The 14,145-nt window shown below is 35.7% G+C and overlaps 2 protein-coding genes across 2 annotated transcripts; one reads left to right on the forward strand and one right to left on the reverse strand.

Annotated features, from left to right (window-relative positions):
- Nucleotides 1–444: 444 nt before the first annotated feature.
- LOTGIDRAFT_180706 (hypothetical protein) lies at nt 445–7,500 on the forward strand (the record flags this gene model as incomplete). Its single annotated transcript, XM_009056654.1, has 10 exons — nt 445–469; nt 2,626–2,761; nt 3,365–3,534; nt 3,943–4,185; nt 4,524–4,754; nt 5,104–5,274; nt 5,759–5,842; nt 6,184–6,381; nt 6,827–6,954; nt 7,375–7,500. 10 exons carry the CDS (start codon nt 445–447, stop codon nt 7,498–7,500), a joined length of 1,512 nt encoding a protein of 503 aa, XP_009054902.1.
- A 3,658-nt stretch (nt 7,501–11,158) lies between these two features.
- Nucleotides 11,159–13,923, reverse strand: LOTGIDRAFT_145056 (hypothetical protein; the record flags this gene model as incomplete). The annotated part of the gene is made up of 2 exons (XM_009056655.1): nt 11,159–11,650; nt 11,848–13,923. 2 exons carry the CDS (start codon nt 13,921–13,923, stop codon nt 11,159–11,161), a joined length of 2,568 nt encoding a protein of 855 aa, XP_009054903.1.
- Nucleotides 13,924–14,145: the final 222 nt, after the last annotated feature.

Genomic DNA, 14,145 nt, shown 5'->3' on the forward strand with positions numbered 1-14,145 from the left:
TACTATATAACGCACAATAATGGCTAACTGATGCTAAATAGCAATGGCTGTGTTAAATGAAATCTTTGCTGATTTTAATAACCCATTAGTACAGAACGGCCAAATTTAATTTGGTTCAGCTATACAATGTTCTGGTAATGTAAAAACTATGAAAAAAGTCTCAGAGGCTTGTCATACTTGTTAAATAGGAATAGTTTGCTCATTGCGTTTACCGAAACTGGTGAATGTAAAAACCAAACTCTCTTAAGTAAAAAAACTAACTAGAGGCAAATAAAACAGTTTTCACTATTCACTTTTTTCGTTGTCAATTAAACTCTTAATAGGTAGGTTATGCCAAACGTTGGTTGAAGCCACTGAAAAAAGACCGAAAACAATAAGCTGAAATGCTATAATAGTTGACACTTTGATTATTTGATTCGTGTTGGCACTTCTTGGCAATGAGATATGCTTGAGTCAAGTTTGTGGTGTGGTATATTGAAAAGTCAGAGAGGAGATTTTAAAATCGATTGCCTTTAATGCTGACAACCAATGGAAATTCTTTAGAATTGATGTAGGCCTAATATGGCTGTGTTTTTTAAAGTTATCATACGTTTACTTAAATGGAAGGCGATATTTCAGAAAGGAAAATGTTACTTATTACAGTGAGAAAACAAATGTTGCTGCTGCGGACCCGGTAATGTACGATAATAGGCTACCATCAAGCTGAAAACACACTTTTGATTCCAACAATTTAGAAAAAGCCACAAATCAGAGCGAAATTAAAATGTTTACCTAAACTTTTTTTACTATGTAGTTTTGGCATTTTAAAATTGTCTATATTTTGGTGAATAATTTTCTTAAATTTTATTTCAGATCTCCGATTTCAGCCGGATTAATCATCAAATGCCATTTTTCTAGGGGAAAATACAACCTAAATGTAAATTGATTTTTTTTGGTTTGAAAATCAAGAATTTGGCTGACCATTCATTTCATCAAATTTCAACTTTTCGGACTATGTAAATATTTTAATAAAATTTCGGATTAATAAAAATCTTGTAGTTGACCTTATTAAGTTGACCTGAATATCACTACGCTGTTCAAAATGGCCATTGCAATCAATTTTTCGTGTATTTGATATTCCTCTTATATAAATTCCGTTAAAAATAGAAGAATTGTTTATAATTTATTATCTTATAGATCCACGGAGAAAATTAAATCTATTTTTAGAACCAGGACTATTTTCTGTCGCGTAGTATTTTTTTATAGTGAACTGTCTACGGTTCTAGACAGAAAATTGTCAACAAATAACCTACAAAATATTGAAAATGATTCGCAAAAAACTCGGAATATATGTGGTTTTGGTGACATGGTATGCTGTTATTGCAGGTAGGGTACAATTTATTTGTTGTTTTCAATCTAAGGATTGATAATTGAGTGAAATGGTTCGATAGAACAGCGATAGAAAGTTAAAATCAAATTGTGTATGTTGTACATATTATCCAAAATGGAGGTATATGTCCGATGTTTTACCAACTGCAGGTGCGCTTTAAACTGGAGCAGTCACGATGCAATGTTTACATTTTGTACAGGTGTTGAACTTGCTGAACAATGCCATAAAAGTCATTTCCAAATTGTCTGTCTTTTGGTTATGGCTTTCAAAATGGTTGCTCTTTTTCTCTCCAGACATTTGAGGTCACGTTGACATAGCATATGAAATCATTTATGTCAGTTTGTCATGTTATGTTGTTATTGTAAGCTATTATTGTATAATGACATTACCTATTTCTTTTTAATTTCACACCTCTGCTATTTATTTTAATCATATTAATGACACTAGACCTGTAGTGGTAGGTTTATTGTTTTGGGAGTGGGGGAGGGAAGGTCAATATAGGCCTAGCCTAATACTATATAGTAATATTAAATGGAAATTGTAAAGAGCTTATCTGGCTTTTTATATGTAACAGATTATTTGCAAAATTTCAATCTTCTGTCAGATCTTTGTTGATCCCTTAATTGTGGATATTCTAAAAGGTATTGTAAGGAGTTTTTAAAGTACCGGTATTACATATTGGGGACTGCTATAGTATCAATTTGCACCGTTCTAAATTTCAATCAGATGTCTGTGGTACCTGCAATTCCACTAAAACTAACTAAAACTAAGTGTTTGATGACATCAGTAATCGCATCAAAGGATCTTGTGTGATAAGGCATTTATTTCGATTAGTGACCTCATCAAACACTGAGTTTGAGTGGAATTGCTTGAGTCACAGACGCCTGACTGACAATAGGAATGGTAATTTGATGATATCAGTGTCCTCAATACAAATTTAGAAATATATTGACCCCGTTATGATGCCACTGTCTAAAAAGGTGCTAATAATATCCATGGGCCTTTGCAATAGATGAATTTTTATGAAATTCTTAATTTCAATGGAATTTCAAAGTCAGAGAGGTTTCACTGAAAACGTGCAAATATCCTTGTCCCAGATACAGATAAAAATTTTGAGGAAAACCTCCGTGCAATCCAATAAATATTGCTTATATTGTATGTATGATCGTAGATATCTTGGATATGATTGTTTAACAAAATAAATATATTCCTTGTTAAGATAATAAAGTTAAATATTCTTTCTTAATTTGTTTTAGTGGTAACAGGATTAAAGTGTAAGTGTACAGAATGTAGTCAACCACGTCAACCTAACAGTACCTGTACAACAGATGGTATATGTCTAGTGTCTTCTATACGCAGTAAAAAGACAGGGAAAATACGAGTGCGACGATTGTAAGTATCTTCAGCATACTGATAGAATCGATTTGCAGCATTCGTTCCAATTTTCAATCAGACGTCTTGCTATTCCACTTAAACTATCACAAAGGTCCATCCTTTTAAATATACTTAATGGCAGCTTTTGCAATAGTGACGCCATAAAGTGCTTCCCTTTAGTGGAATTGCAAGAGCCACACATCTGACTGAAAACTAGAATGGGGCAAATAGATGATATCAGTGTCCCGAATACATAAAAAAAAATCTCTTTAAGAATTTATGAATTTTTCTACCGTCGTTAATCAGCTGGATATTTAACAACTCTCATTTGTCCAAATACATGAATAATGGATGCATAAGTATAATGGTTGAAGAGACAATGGCTTGAAAAGTGATGATTAATTACCGGTACCAGTATTCTATAAAAAAAAATATGAATTCAAAACGATTGCACCTTATCACTAGGTTAGCAAACAACAAACCAACTTGTTACTGAGAGAATATTTAACACTGCTGTTTGTAATATGATTTTGATCTGCCTAAGTGAAAGAGGTAGATGTAATGGTTGAAAAGACAATGGCTGGAAAAATGATGATTAATTACCGGTATTCTATCTTTTAGATGTAAAGACAAAGAAGAGCTGTTTCCTGACAATAGACCAATGTTTTGTGAAGTTATAGAAAAACAAAAAAGTAATTTCAATGTATATTGTTGTAATGATAGAGATATGTGTAATGCTGATATCACACCAGAGTTAGAACCACCGACAAAAACACCTGAAGAAATAGCAAGTAAGTAAAAAAACAGCCATAACTGTCTTTAAGAAGGATAACAACTTAGCTTCAGAAGGATTTATTCTGCCAGCTGGTCATTGACTATACTTCATTGCATTGATCTTTCCGACTGGCTGCTCCAGTAACCCAGTCTCATCTAAACATTGGCCAATGGATAAAATGAGTTTTCGTTGAAGAATGAAAGAAAAACTACATATCTAATTACAGCTGGGTTGAGAGTAAAAATTGAGCTAAGATTACTTATTTAAGTTAGGTGGACTTTCAGACCATTTATTGGACTTAACAAAGCACAAGAAGTCAAATGACCATATTTTGATATTGATTCCATGACCAAAATCGACCCTGCCTTTTTTGAAAATGAATATCAGAATTTCCTTTCACAAATTCAATTCAATCCATTCTCAGGAGAAAGAAAGGAAGCAGATGGTATCAGCGCTATGGAATTGATGGCTTTTATAGCAGTACCTATTGGTCTAGTTTGTATACTGATATTAGTAGCCTTCTTTATGTTTCATCACCATCGTAAGTGTCAGCGAGCATTCCACCGAAATGATGAACACAGTATCGAAACCAACCCATTGGTACCGGGCGAACCAGCATCATTGAAAGAACTTTATGAAACCATGTCTCATTCTGGCAGTGGTTCGGGTAAGAAAATCTTGTTCACATTTTTTATTGCAGAAGATTCTACTTGCCATACATATCATGTATTTGTGTGTATAGTGCACAATTTTTTTTTTGACAATATCAAACTTGGGATGTGCATTTTAGACAGTGACTAAAAAACTGACAAAATTGTTATGCAATACATGAGTCATTAAAATATTCAACCAATCAAATGTGAGAAACTCTGTGTTTCAGTGGCTATCAGTGATCAAAGAGCCAAAGAAGAATTTTTTCAGACGTGTGGTACAGCAGATAGTTATATATGCATTTCGATCAAAGTTGCCTTAAAATGGTCCTCAAAATTTAATAAATACTTCTAGGTTTACCCATCTTGGTCCAGAGAACAATAGCGAGACAGATCAGGCTATGTGAGATAATTGGTAAAGGGCGGTATGGGGAAGTCTGGAGAGGGCATTGGAGAGGAGAGAATGTGGCTGTAAAGATTATTTCAACCAGAGAAGAGAGATCTTGGTATAGAGAGGCTGAGATTTATCAGACTGTTATGTTAAGACATGAGAATATACTAGGATTTATTGCTGCCGATAACAAAGGTATGTTCAGACAAACTGTATAATTGCAAATATAGTGCACATGTCAAAAATTATTGTTTTTCCACACTTCATGGATTAGCCATATTTTTAATTAGAACAGCTTGTTTTGGAAAAGGAGTGTAGGGTTCAAGTGGGTGTTCTGGCTGAATTACCTCATAGCATACTTCAAGGCTTTGCCCTTCAAATAAAGCCCATTCAGGTGCAGAACAGAAAATTTAATTTGCATTTATTTTTATAATTTAGATACGTCAAATTTCCCTCATTGTACATTGCAAGCACTTGCCTTTTCTCAGTAGGCCAATCAGAAAATGATAGAAAAGTAGGCTGTAAAACTCATTTCTAATAACAGATAATGGAACGTGGACTCAACTATGGCTAGTAACAGATTATCTGGAGAATGGTTCGTTGTTTGATTTCCTCAACCGACAGTCAGTGACTACAACTAGTATGTTAAAAATGGCTTTATCAGCTGCCAGTGGTCTAGCTCATTTACATATGGAAATTATTGGTGGAAATAGAGGTAAGGAGCAACTATCTTTTACGAGGAAAACAACTTAGGTTCATAAGGACCCTTTCTACCAGCTGCTTCTTGCCCAAACTTTCCTAGGATTTTCTGTACCCATTTTACAGACTGGAATAGTGAATAAATGATCTATTCAAGTTCACCAGAATTACTATCAGTGTCCCCGATACACATCAAAAGTCAAAATAAAACCCCATTTTGGGGGGGTTTAATTTAAGTCTTGAAAATGTGTAATTAGTCTTAGTACTTGAAATGTACGAAAATCGCATAATTCCTTTAAAAATATCTCAAACTTGGAATTTTACTCACTATTTCTATATGTCTTTTCTATATGTCATAGACTATCTTAAAATGATGAGTCGTCATCGTGGATCTAATTTTGTGGGTTTAATCACTTTCTGAAGAATGTATATATTTATCACTTATAAACCTGTTGAACGATATTTCCTTGTCTAATATAGTAATGAATTTTGTCCTGTAGGTAAACCGGCTATAGCTCACCGCGATTTAAAGAGTAAGAATATACTAGTAACAGCTAATGGTACATGTTGTATAGCAGATTTAGGTAAGAAAATTAATTGTTAATTTTAGGAAAAACGAAACAGCCATTTTCTACAAGGATAACAACTTAATCTTATAAGAATCCTTTATACCAGCTGGTCCTTGGGCAAACCTCTTGGCATTGATTCTTCCCAGAAATCTACCCATTAATAGTTGCATCAATGACATATTCAAGGTAATTGGACTGAAACACACGGACCAAGATTAGAACCCATGACCACCGCTCTCATGCTTATTATCCTTCAAGGTTATCCTTGTCACACAATCCAGACCACAATATTATGAGATAACAGAATTAATTTTGAGGTAATCTTATTTCATTTTCACGAATTTCTCTCTTTGCAGGATTGGCTGTGCGACATGATTCCAAGACAGATTCTGTAGATAACCCACCTAACAATAGAGTTGGCACCAAACGCTATATGGCGCCAGAAGTCTTGGATGAAACTATTAACATGAATCATTTTGAATCCTTTAAAAGAGCTGATGTCTATGCGTTTGGTTTAGTTTTATGGGAAATTGCCAGAAGATGTAATGTTGGGGGTGAGTTCTCAACAATAAATTAAATATAGAAATTGCAATTTTTCTTTTTTTTTTTGATTTTTACTCATTATTGTAATCTAACAAGTTTTTTTACCACAGCTGTGTTCTAATGACGTTCTTTTAAATCAGTGATTTATTACTTGTTTCTCTCTAATAATGAATGGAAATAAAGTGCGGAAGTAGCACCTTGAGAATCAAAAAAACACTAAAACAACCATTCTGGTTCATAAGGATCATTTTTACCAGCTGCTCCTTGACCAAACCTCTAAGCGTTGATCTTCCCACAATACCCATTCCTGGATCGACATGGAAATGGGGACCGATGACTTATTCAGAGTCATCAGACTTTCACATGCTGACCAAGATAAGAACCAATGACCATTACTTTTACTGACTGTCCTAAAAGAAGAATGGTGTAAGTGATTTTGTGTGTTATATTATATAGGTATAGCAGAAGAATATCAGTTACCATATTATGACATGGTACCGTCAGACCCATCATTAGAAGATATGCGTAAAATAGTATGTATAGACAGACATAGACCAGCCATACCCAACAGATGGCAATCAGAGGTGAGTTCTTTATCAAAACATTTCACAACACATAGTAAATGACTCCTTTTCTTCAGTGGGGTGTTAGCCTCTTGGTATAGTGAAAGAGTTCTTTCTCACTTTTCACAAGACTTAGTAATCTGAGTATATATCTGATTCGCAGTGGCTCAGTGAGTTTGAAGCTTTCTCAGTAACATGTTGGTCCAGGCTCCAATCCTTGCATAGATTGTAGTCATACTTTTTCAACCCAGATTTCCCATGGTCAGTGATGCAGGTCTGACATGAAGAAAGATCCCTTGACAGTTGGAAATCGAAAGAGAGAAGGCTAATGATGCTGTATTTGCAATTTTTTGTCTAGATATTTGCAAATTAATTAGATCAAATTGTATTTTTTAGAATAATAGGTATTGAAATTTTATTTCTAATGTATTATATTTTCAGCCGTTGCGTGTGATGGCAAGATTGATGAAAGAATGTTGGTATCAGAATGCTGCGGCCAGACTAACAGCTTTACGTATCAGAAAGACATTAGCCAACTTGTATTCCTCAGAGGATACGAAAATATGAGATGGATACCTCAATACATATATTACGTGTACAACATCATATCTGAGAATCTGAGGATCCCTCAGAATCATCACTCAGGAGGTGACATTAATACACTTAAACCAGCTAGCTTACTTAACCTTAAATTGTACAAAGTGTACAATTTTTGATGATATAAAGTGTGTACAATTTTTTATGGTACAAAGTATGTACAATTTTGGGATTGTACAATGTATGTATAATTTTGGTATTGTACAATGTATTTATAATTTGAGATAATACAAAGTACAATATTGAGATAATACATAGTGTGAACAAAATGGGGATATACAATGTGTATAATATTGGTATTGTACAATGTATGTATAAATTTGAGATTAAACAAAGTGTGTATGTGCACTTTTGGGATAATACAAAGTGTGTACAATTTTTTGGATTGTACAAAATGTGTAGTTAATGAAGGAACATCAAAAATCTTTCAAAGGAGTAAACATTTTGTAGCTTGTATATTGCTTAAAGAAAAAGGTTTTTTTCGTTTTAAGTTTTGTGTGTCACCGAAATCACCAAGTCGGACAATATCGGTGTATGAAACCTGAGTGTGATTGAAGATTTAAGGCAGGAACTCATTCATCACAGTGCTCATGGAATGTGCCATGTTTAAAATGAAAATCTGATGCACAAAACCAAAATGCCTGCCATTGGCAAAGGAATTCAGTCCTTTTACACTACCTCTTGAGACTCATACGTGTTAAAATCTCTGGTACTTTTAAATACACTTAAAGGAATAGTAGAATTTTCTTTTTTTAGGTTTTTAATGTGCATCACGGGCACATCTATGTTTCCTATGTACATAACGGAAAGGAAACTTCTGTACAATAAAATGCAACTTTTTATTGCACTCATATCTTTGATAATATTTCACTAAGATTTATCAACACTCTCTAGAAGTGTCTCTTAGGAACTGTACATATTACATTCATATTCATCAATTCAACAAAAAACAGTCCACTTAATTTTTGGGTGGAATAAATTTATCTAGTTACAAGAAGCCACTATGTATGTTGCGGTTTTTACTTTAAATCCCTTAAAATAAAGTGGATTGCTCTAGTTTGTGTTTTGAATAATACAGGATGTGCACTGATAGTTTTGACTTTTATTGTGAACGTCTTTAAGGACAAGTTCTGAATTTCAGTGATGATTATTATCAAAATTCAATAAAAAATGTCAAATAATGTTTGTCCCCATGATTAAGGAACGCTAAAGAATCGCCACCAAATACAAATGTATGGATATTTTTGCTCATGTTTGTCTTGTATAAAAACTTGAGCAGTCAACTTTATTTTTTAAGGTAGAATAAAATTAATAGTAAAACAATTTTTATGGACTAAACTTACATTGTGTAACTGACTACTTGAAATCCCTTAAAGTGAAATGAACTGTGCACTTTTATGTTTTGAATTGGACCCAAATGAGCAGAAATATCCTTGCTTGACTGTAATAACATCATGAAAAAGTTATATTGATGGCAATGGCCAAAATACTGACACTTAGTGCCAGTTTTGGAGTTATGTAACATGTTGTAATAACAGCTTTTCTTATATAGTTTTATATTGCAACATTATCGGTTAACATGTATTATCTAGTACAAATGATAAATACTTTATCATTCTCATTTTTAGGCACTTCTGTCATGTATTCAATTTTAAAGTTTTTTAAGTCAGTTAAGAACAAAATGTTGAATTTGTGATCAGAGATTAAAGGGATTGTAAAGAGGTATGTAAAATATTTTTGAGACAGTGTTTACATCATTTTGTACGATGGTTCCTGCAATTCTACTTTAACATTATATAAGACCCTTTGTGATAGTGGCATTATCAACCACCTAGTTTCAGTAGGTTTGCAAGAATAACAGACGTTTGACTGAAAATTGAAATGGTGCAAATTAATGATATCAGTTTTTCCCGATGAAAATTTTAAAAATAGAACTATTTACAATCCATTTTGAGTCATTAGTAAATACTTGTCATTTACAATATCATCAGTAGGATGTTCAAAATATTTAGATTTTGTTGAGGCTTTTACATTTATAATTGATCCTGTCAAACAAATAGTGGTCTTGAGTATTTGTCTGCTCAGAAATATTTATACCCCACAAAATGTGGCAGGATACACCAAATAAATTCAATTTTTCAAAATTGTTCTTTGAAATTGGGAATACCTCCTCAAACTCTAAGTTAGACGTTCCCCATTTGTACTAGTACCAAAAGTATAGTGCAACCACTGAGAGAAAGCAACTGTATATCTGTTTGAAAGCTCTACATATTGTGTATGGTTATATGATAAGTAAGAATGGAGGTATGAAAGATTGGTAATATTTGGTATGACAATACTTGTGATATGTTCTGATAATGTAAAATATAACATTACATACTTATCTCAAACAATTTGTTTGACTGTTGTGTCACACACACTTGTCCGAAGTCTAATACTTACTTGTCCTTGCCAATTATTTTTAGTACAGTAGAGTAGCGGACTGAACACTCTGCTTCCCAGGGCCCAAGCTTATCACTGCTCATCTCCGATCGTTCTTTTAGACTACTTAAAGTAAAAGTTAGGCTTTTACATTTTTCAAAGAGATCAAAACGATTCGTTCAAAAAAGAAAATAAATTTGGAATCATAGTGGTTCGACTTCGAGTCCGAAATTAAAGTTTGCCAATTATGGTCCCGAATATAAAATAATTTGAAAGCTAAAACAATGCGGCCGTCATCGCATCTGATCTCAAGGCAAGTGCTTCAGAAAGTCGGCTTTCAACCTCTATCACCTCCATAATTATGTTGGATAAGAGTAGCACTCCCTTATGAGAAATTAAAATGTGGACTCCATCGGAGTAGCACCCAATTATGACATGGACTAAATAGAAGAAGCACCTCATTTTGACGTTGACTAGATAGGGGTAGCACCCCATTAAGACGTAGGCTTCATAAGAGAGGCACCCTGCCTTGACTTTGACTAGTTTGATGTAACACACAGTCTTGAAGTGGAATGCATAGGAGAAGAACCCTGTCTTGACGTGGACAAGAAAGATATGGCACCCAAAAATGACGAGGACTAGAGAGGAATAGCACCCACTTATCACGTGGACTAGATAAAGGTTGTACCCCATTATGACGTGGACAAGATTGGAGTAGCACCCCATTAAGGCGTGGACCAGATCGAGGTATGGTAATAATAACTACGTCATTCTACATGTACCAATTTTATTTATACATTGGGATTGTCTCAATGGGCATATGGTTGCGCAAAATGTTTTCATATCCGATTGGATCGTTTAAGATAGAAGGTGCTTGTGATACGCATACAAAGATTGGAAATTCTATTTTGTGTCCCTTTGCATTTCCATTTGATTGGCGATAACTGTAGAATATCTATGGAAAAAAGGCAGATGCAAATACTGAACGTACATACGATAGATATACACACGACACACGGCTATCTAAACCAAAAGAAGATCTGACGGCGTTATGAAACATGCGAATTGGGATAAATAAATTCTTTGGCAACGGCCGTAACGATTTCCCAGGCAAAATTCGGGATTCTGTATATCTTCTATACATTCTTTAGCTTCGAACTCTTTTCAGAAAGTCTGCAAGATTCCGTCATTGTTAACACTCGTTGCTTCAAGCCACGGACACGGGTTCAATTTTGTTTACACTCTGACCGCTCATTGTCGTCAAATTAAATGACCTGGTGGCTTTACTGAAGACTCTACTGTTGTGCTCGAGCAGGTAGATGGTAGCGTAGATCTTGGGCAAGTATAGGAACAGTAGCACTACCGTACTGTTCAAGATTAGGGCTATAGCCAAGGATACCGTTTTCAAATATTCTCTACCGGCGGTAAAATAGGTCGGAATGAATGCAAGCCAGATGACCAACGTTGTGTAAACGCACATGGATATGAAACGCGATTCGTTGAAATTGTCTGGTAATTTTCTGGTTCTGAAGGCGAAGTATGTGCAGGTTAGCACCAGAAGAATGTTATACGACAAAAAGGATATCAAACCCGCCAGCGGCATATTACAACTTAACTCGACGTATTTCTGGGTCGGAACCTGCATCGTGCGAGTTGCCTCTGGACTGTACCATAAAACAAAAACGATGGATATAGCAACCTGTAAAATAAATAGTAATTCAAGAATTACAATCAATGAATAAAAATGTTCATGAAGGTTACTTAAGTGACTCAATGAGTTGGACGCTTGTGATTAATGTGATTTATCAATCAGTTGAATGGAACACTAAAATCGTTTCAAGTTTTCCAGCAAAAGCCCTTTGAGCTGAAATGCTTCAGTAAGAAGACAATGCCTACCTGCCCAAAGACGAATAACATAGCAATGACAATCTGCGTCTTTGATCCAATAAACCTCGGTCGCTTGTTTGATTTCTTTCCGGATTCGAAAATCCTATATATTCTAATTGTTCTCGTGAGAAGAGGTCCGTATATACATGTAAAGCTGATGCAGAAGCAGAAGAAGACCATCTTGCAGCTCCACGTCTCTGGCTTGGTAACCATTCCAAAAACAGTAAGATAGCCTATACACACACCAGTCAACATGAAATAACTCAGATCTCGGCTTGAAGCTTTGATGAAGCTTGATTCGTTATACTTGATATAGAATACTAATATGCTGATAGCTAGTACAATACCGATGAAAGAAAACGTCACCAACATGATCGCAAACGGTTCCGACCAGTCTATGGTAACAGGAGGAATCGGCGAACAAGATTTCAAATCAGTCTCCAATTCTGGCCATTCAAACATTGGACAAGATTCACAACTTGTTCCGTTATTGGTCACCATCTCGTTAGATCTGCAAGATTTGCAGAGCCAGCAACACGACAATTCTTGTTGGATCAGAAACTCTCCTATACCACATTGTCTACTACAAATAGATTCCGGATGATGGGTTCCAAAGTTGGTAACATGTTCAAACGTGACTTCACCATCCATAGTAAGTTGTTTAGTGAATGCATCATAGGTTGCAACTCTCCCTTGAGCATAAGGACTTCCGGTGATAAGCTGATCAATGATGTAGCTTCCCAACGCATTCCCATTTGCGTCAAATCTGATCAATCCATTACGTCCACTGAATGTCGTATTTTTTAAATATTCCAATAAAAGAGGTCCAGAAATACAATCCCTAGCCGTGGCGGAATCAGCTAAAGGGCAATTGTCTTTGAGTAAACTATCTATAGCTTTAGCAAACGTTGAAACCGCGTCCATGACTGGTGTAACCGTTGAAATTGCTTTAAATCCATTTTCAAACGACAGGACATCGTCAACATTACAAGGGGAAATGACGGAATCAAAGGAACACTTGAAATGTTTACCCCAAAATTCTCTGAACCACGGATTACGAACATCTGCTTCTGGACGGATAGTCTTGAAATAGTCTGTATACAAAGGATCTTCTCGAGAATAAAAGCTAACCGTAAACGCCCCCAATCCGACATCCCATACGTCTCCCAGAAGCTTTATTCGTTTAGCCCAGGCATCGCTTCCAATAAATATGAAATAGTTCGTCAAGCCCAATTCCTTCAGAGCAGTAAAGAGACCCTTTGTTTGAGTTGGCCCCGCGAACACTATGACCACTCTGGCATTCAGATTATCCAAGAGATCTTTAGCAATTTCAGTGTAGTCTTTACTTCCCGATCCTTCGCTGACCATATTAGCAGATCCAATACAGATTCCTCTCGAATCAGTCAATCTCTTGATATTTTTGTATCCTAGTTCGCCGTAGCTACCTTCCGTGTAAACGATAGAGATGTACGACCAACTGTAGTGAGCAATCAGACCGACTATGGCTTCTGCTTGGAACTCGTCCGGAGGCACCACCCTTAAAAAATACGGGTAGAGTTCTTTATTAGAAAGTTCGTCACTTGTGGACGAGTAGCTGACCTGCGGAATTTGTATCGGTCCCAGAAGACTTGCTGCAGCTATACTGTTCGAGCTTTTAAGTGATCCAACTACGCCGACTACATCATATCGTGGAGTTGACGTCATCTTTGTGTTGTTTGCGCAGGTCTCCTGACAGGACTGTGGCTCCGGTACGAAGGACAGTGACTGGGCAATTGTTGTTGTTTCTTTCAAACAGTCGTCCAGAATTGCAAAGCCTAATGTTATATTTGGCAGTATGTTGGAATTATTGTTAATTTCGTTTACTGAGTAAACCAAAGCCTCTACAAACTGTAGAATTGAAGTCGATCTCAAGCCGTCTCCACATGCCTTTGTGGTGCTATAACTACTTATTGGAAAAAGGGCGCCCAAGTTTATGTCTCCTTCCTGAACGTAGCGTCTAGATGGTAGATGTGGAACATAGAATCCAGATTCTGTTGGTGAAGGTGCCAAGAATATGAAATAAAGTGTAAGCAATAACTTGTCCATTCTTTTGCTGTCGATTATCTGAAATGAAAAAAAAGACCTGTCGTATCAGACTCGTTACTAAACACATCAATAAGAGTACGAGTTGAATTTAGTCTTAATATGTGACCTGTCACTGCACATTAGTCACAGAGACCCAAATTTCAAAACTGACTATAGGAGGATACCGCTTGGTTTGGAACAATGTGTTTTCGTGGTAGTGGCTCTTCCCCCCCCCCCCCCCCC

The sequence above is a fragment of the Lottia gigantea genome (assembly GCF_000327385.1).
Source record: "Lottia gigantea unplaced genomic scaffold LOTGIsca_282, whole genome shotgun sequence".
NCBI lineage: Eukaryota > Metazoa > Mollusca > Gastropoda > Lottiidae > Lottia > Lottia gigantea.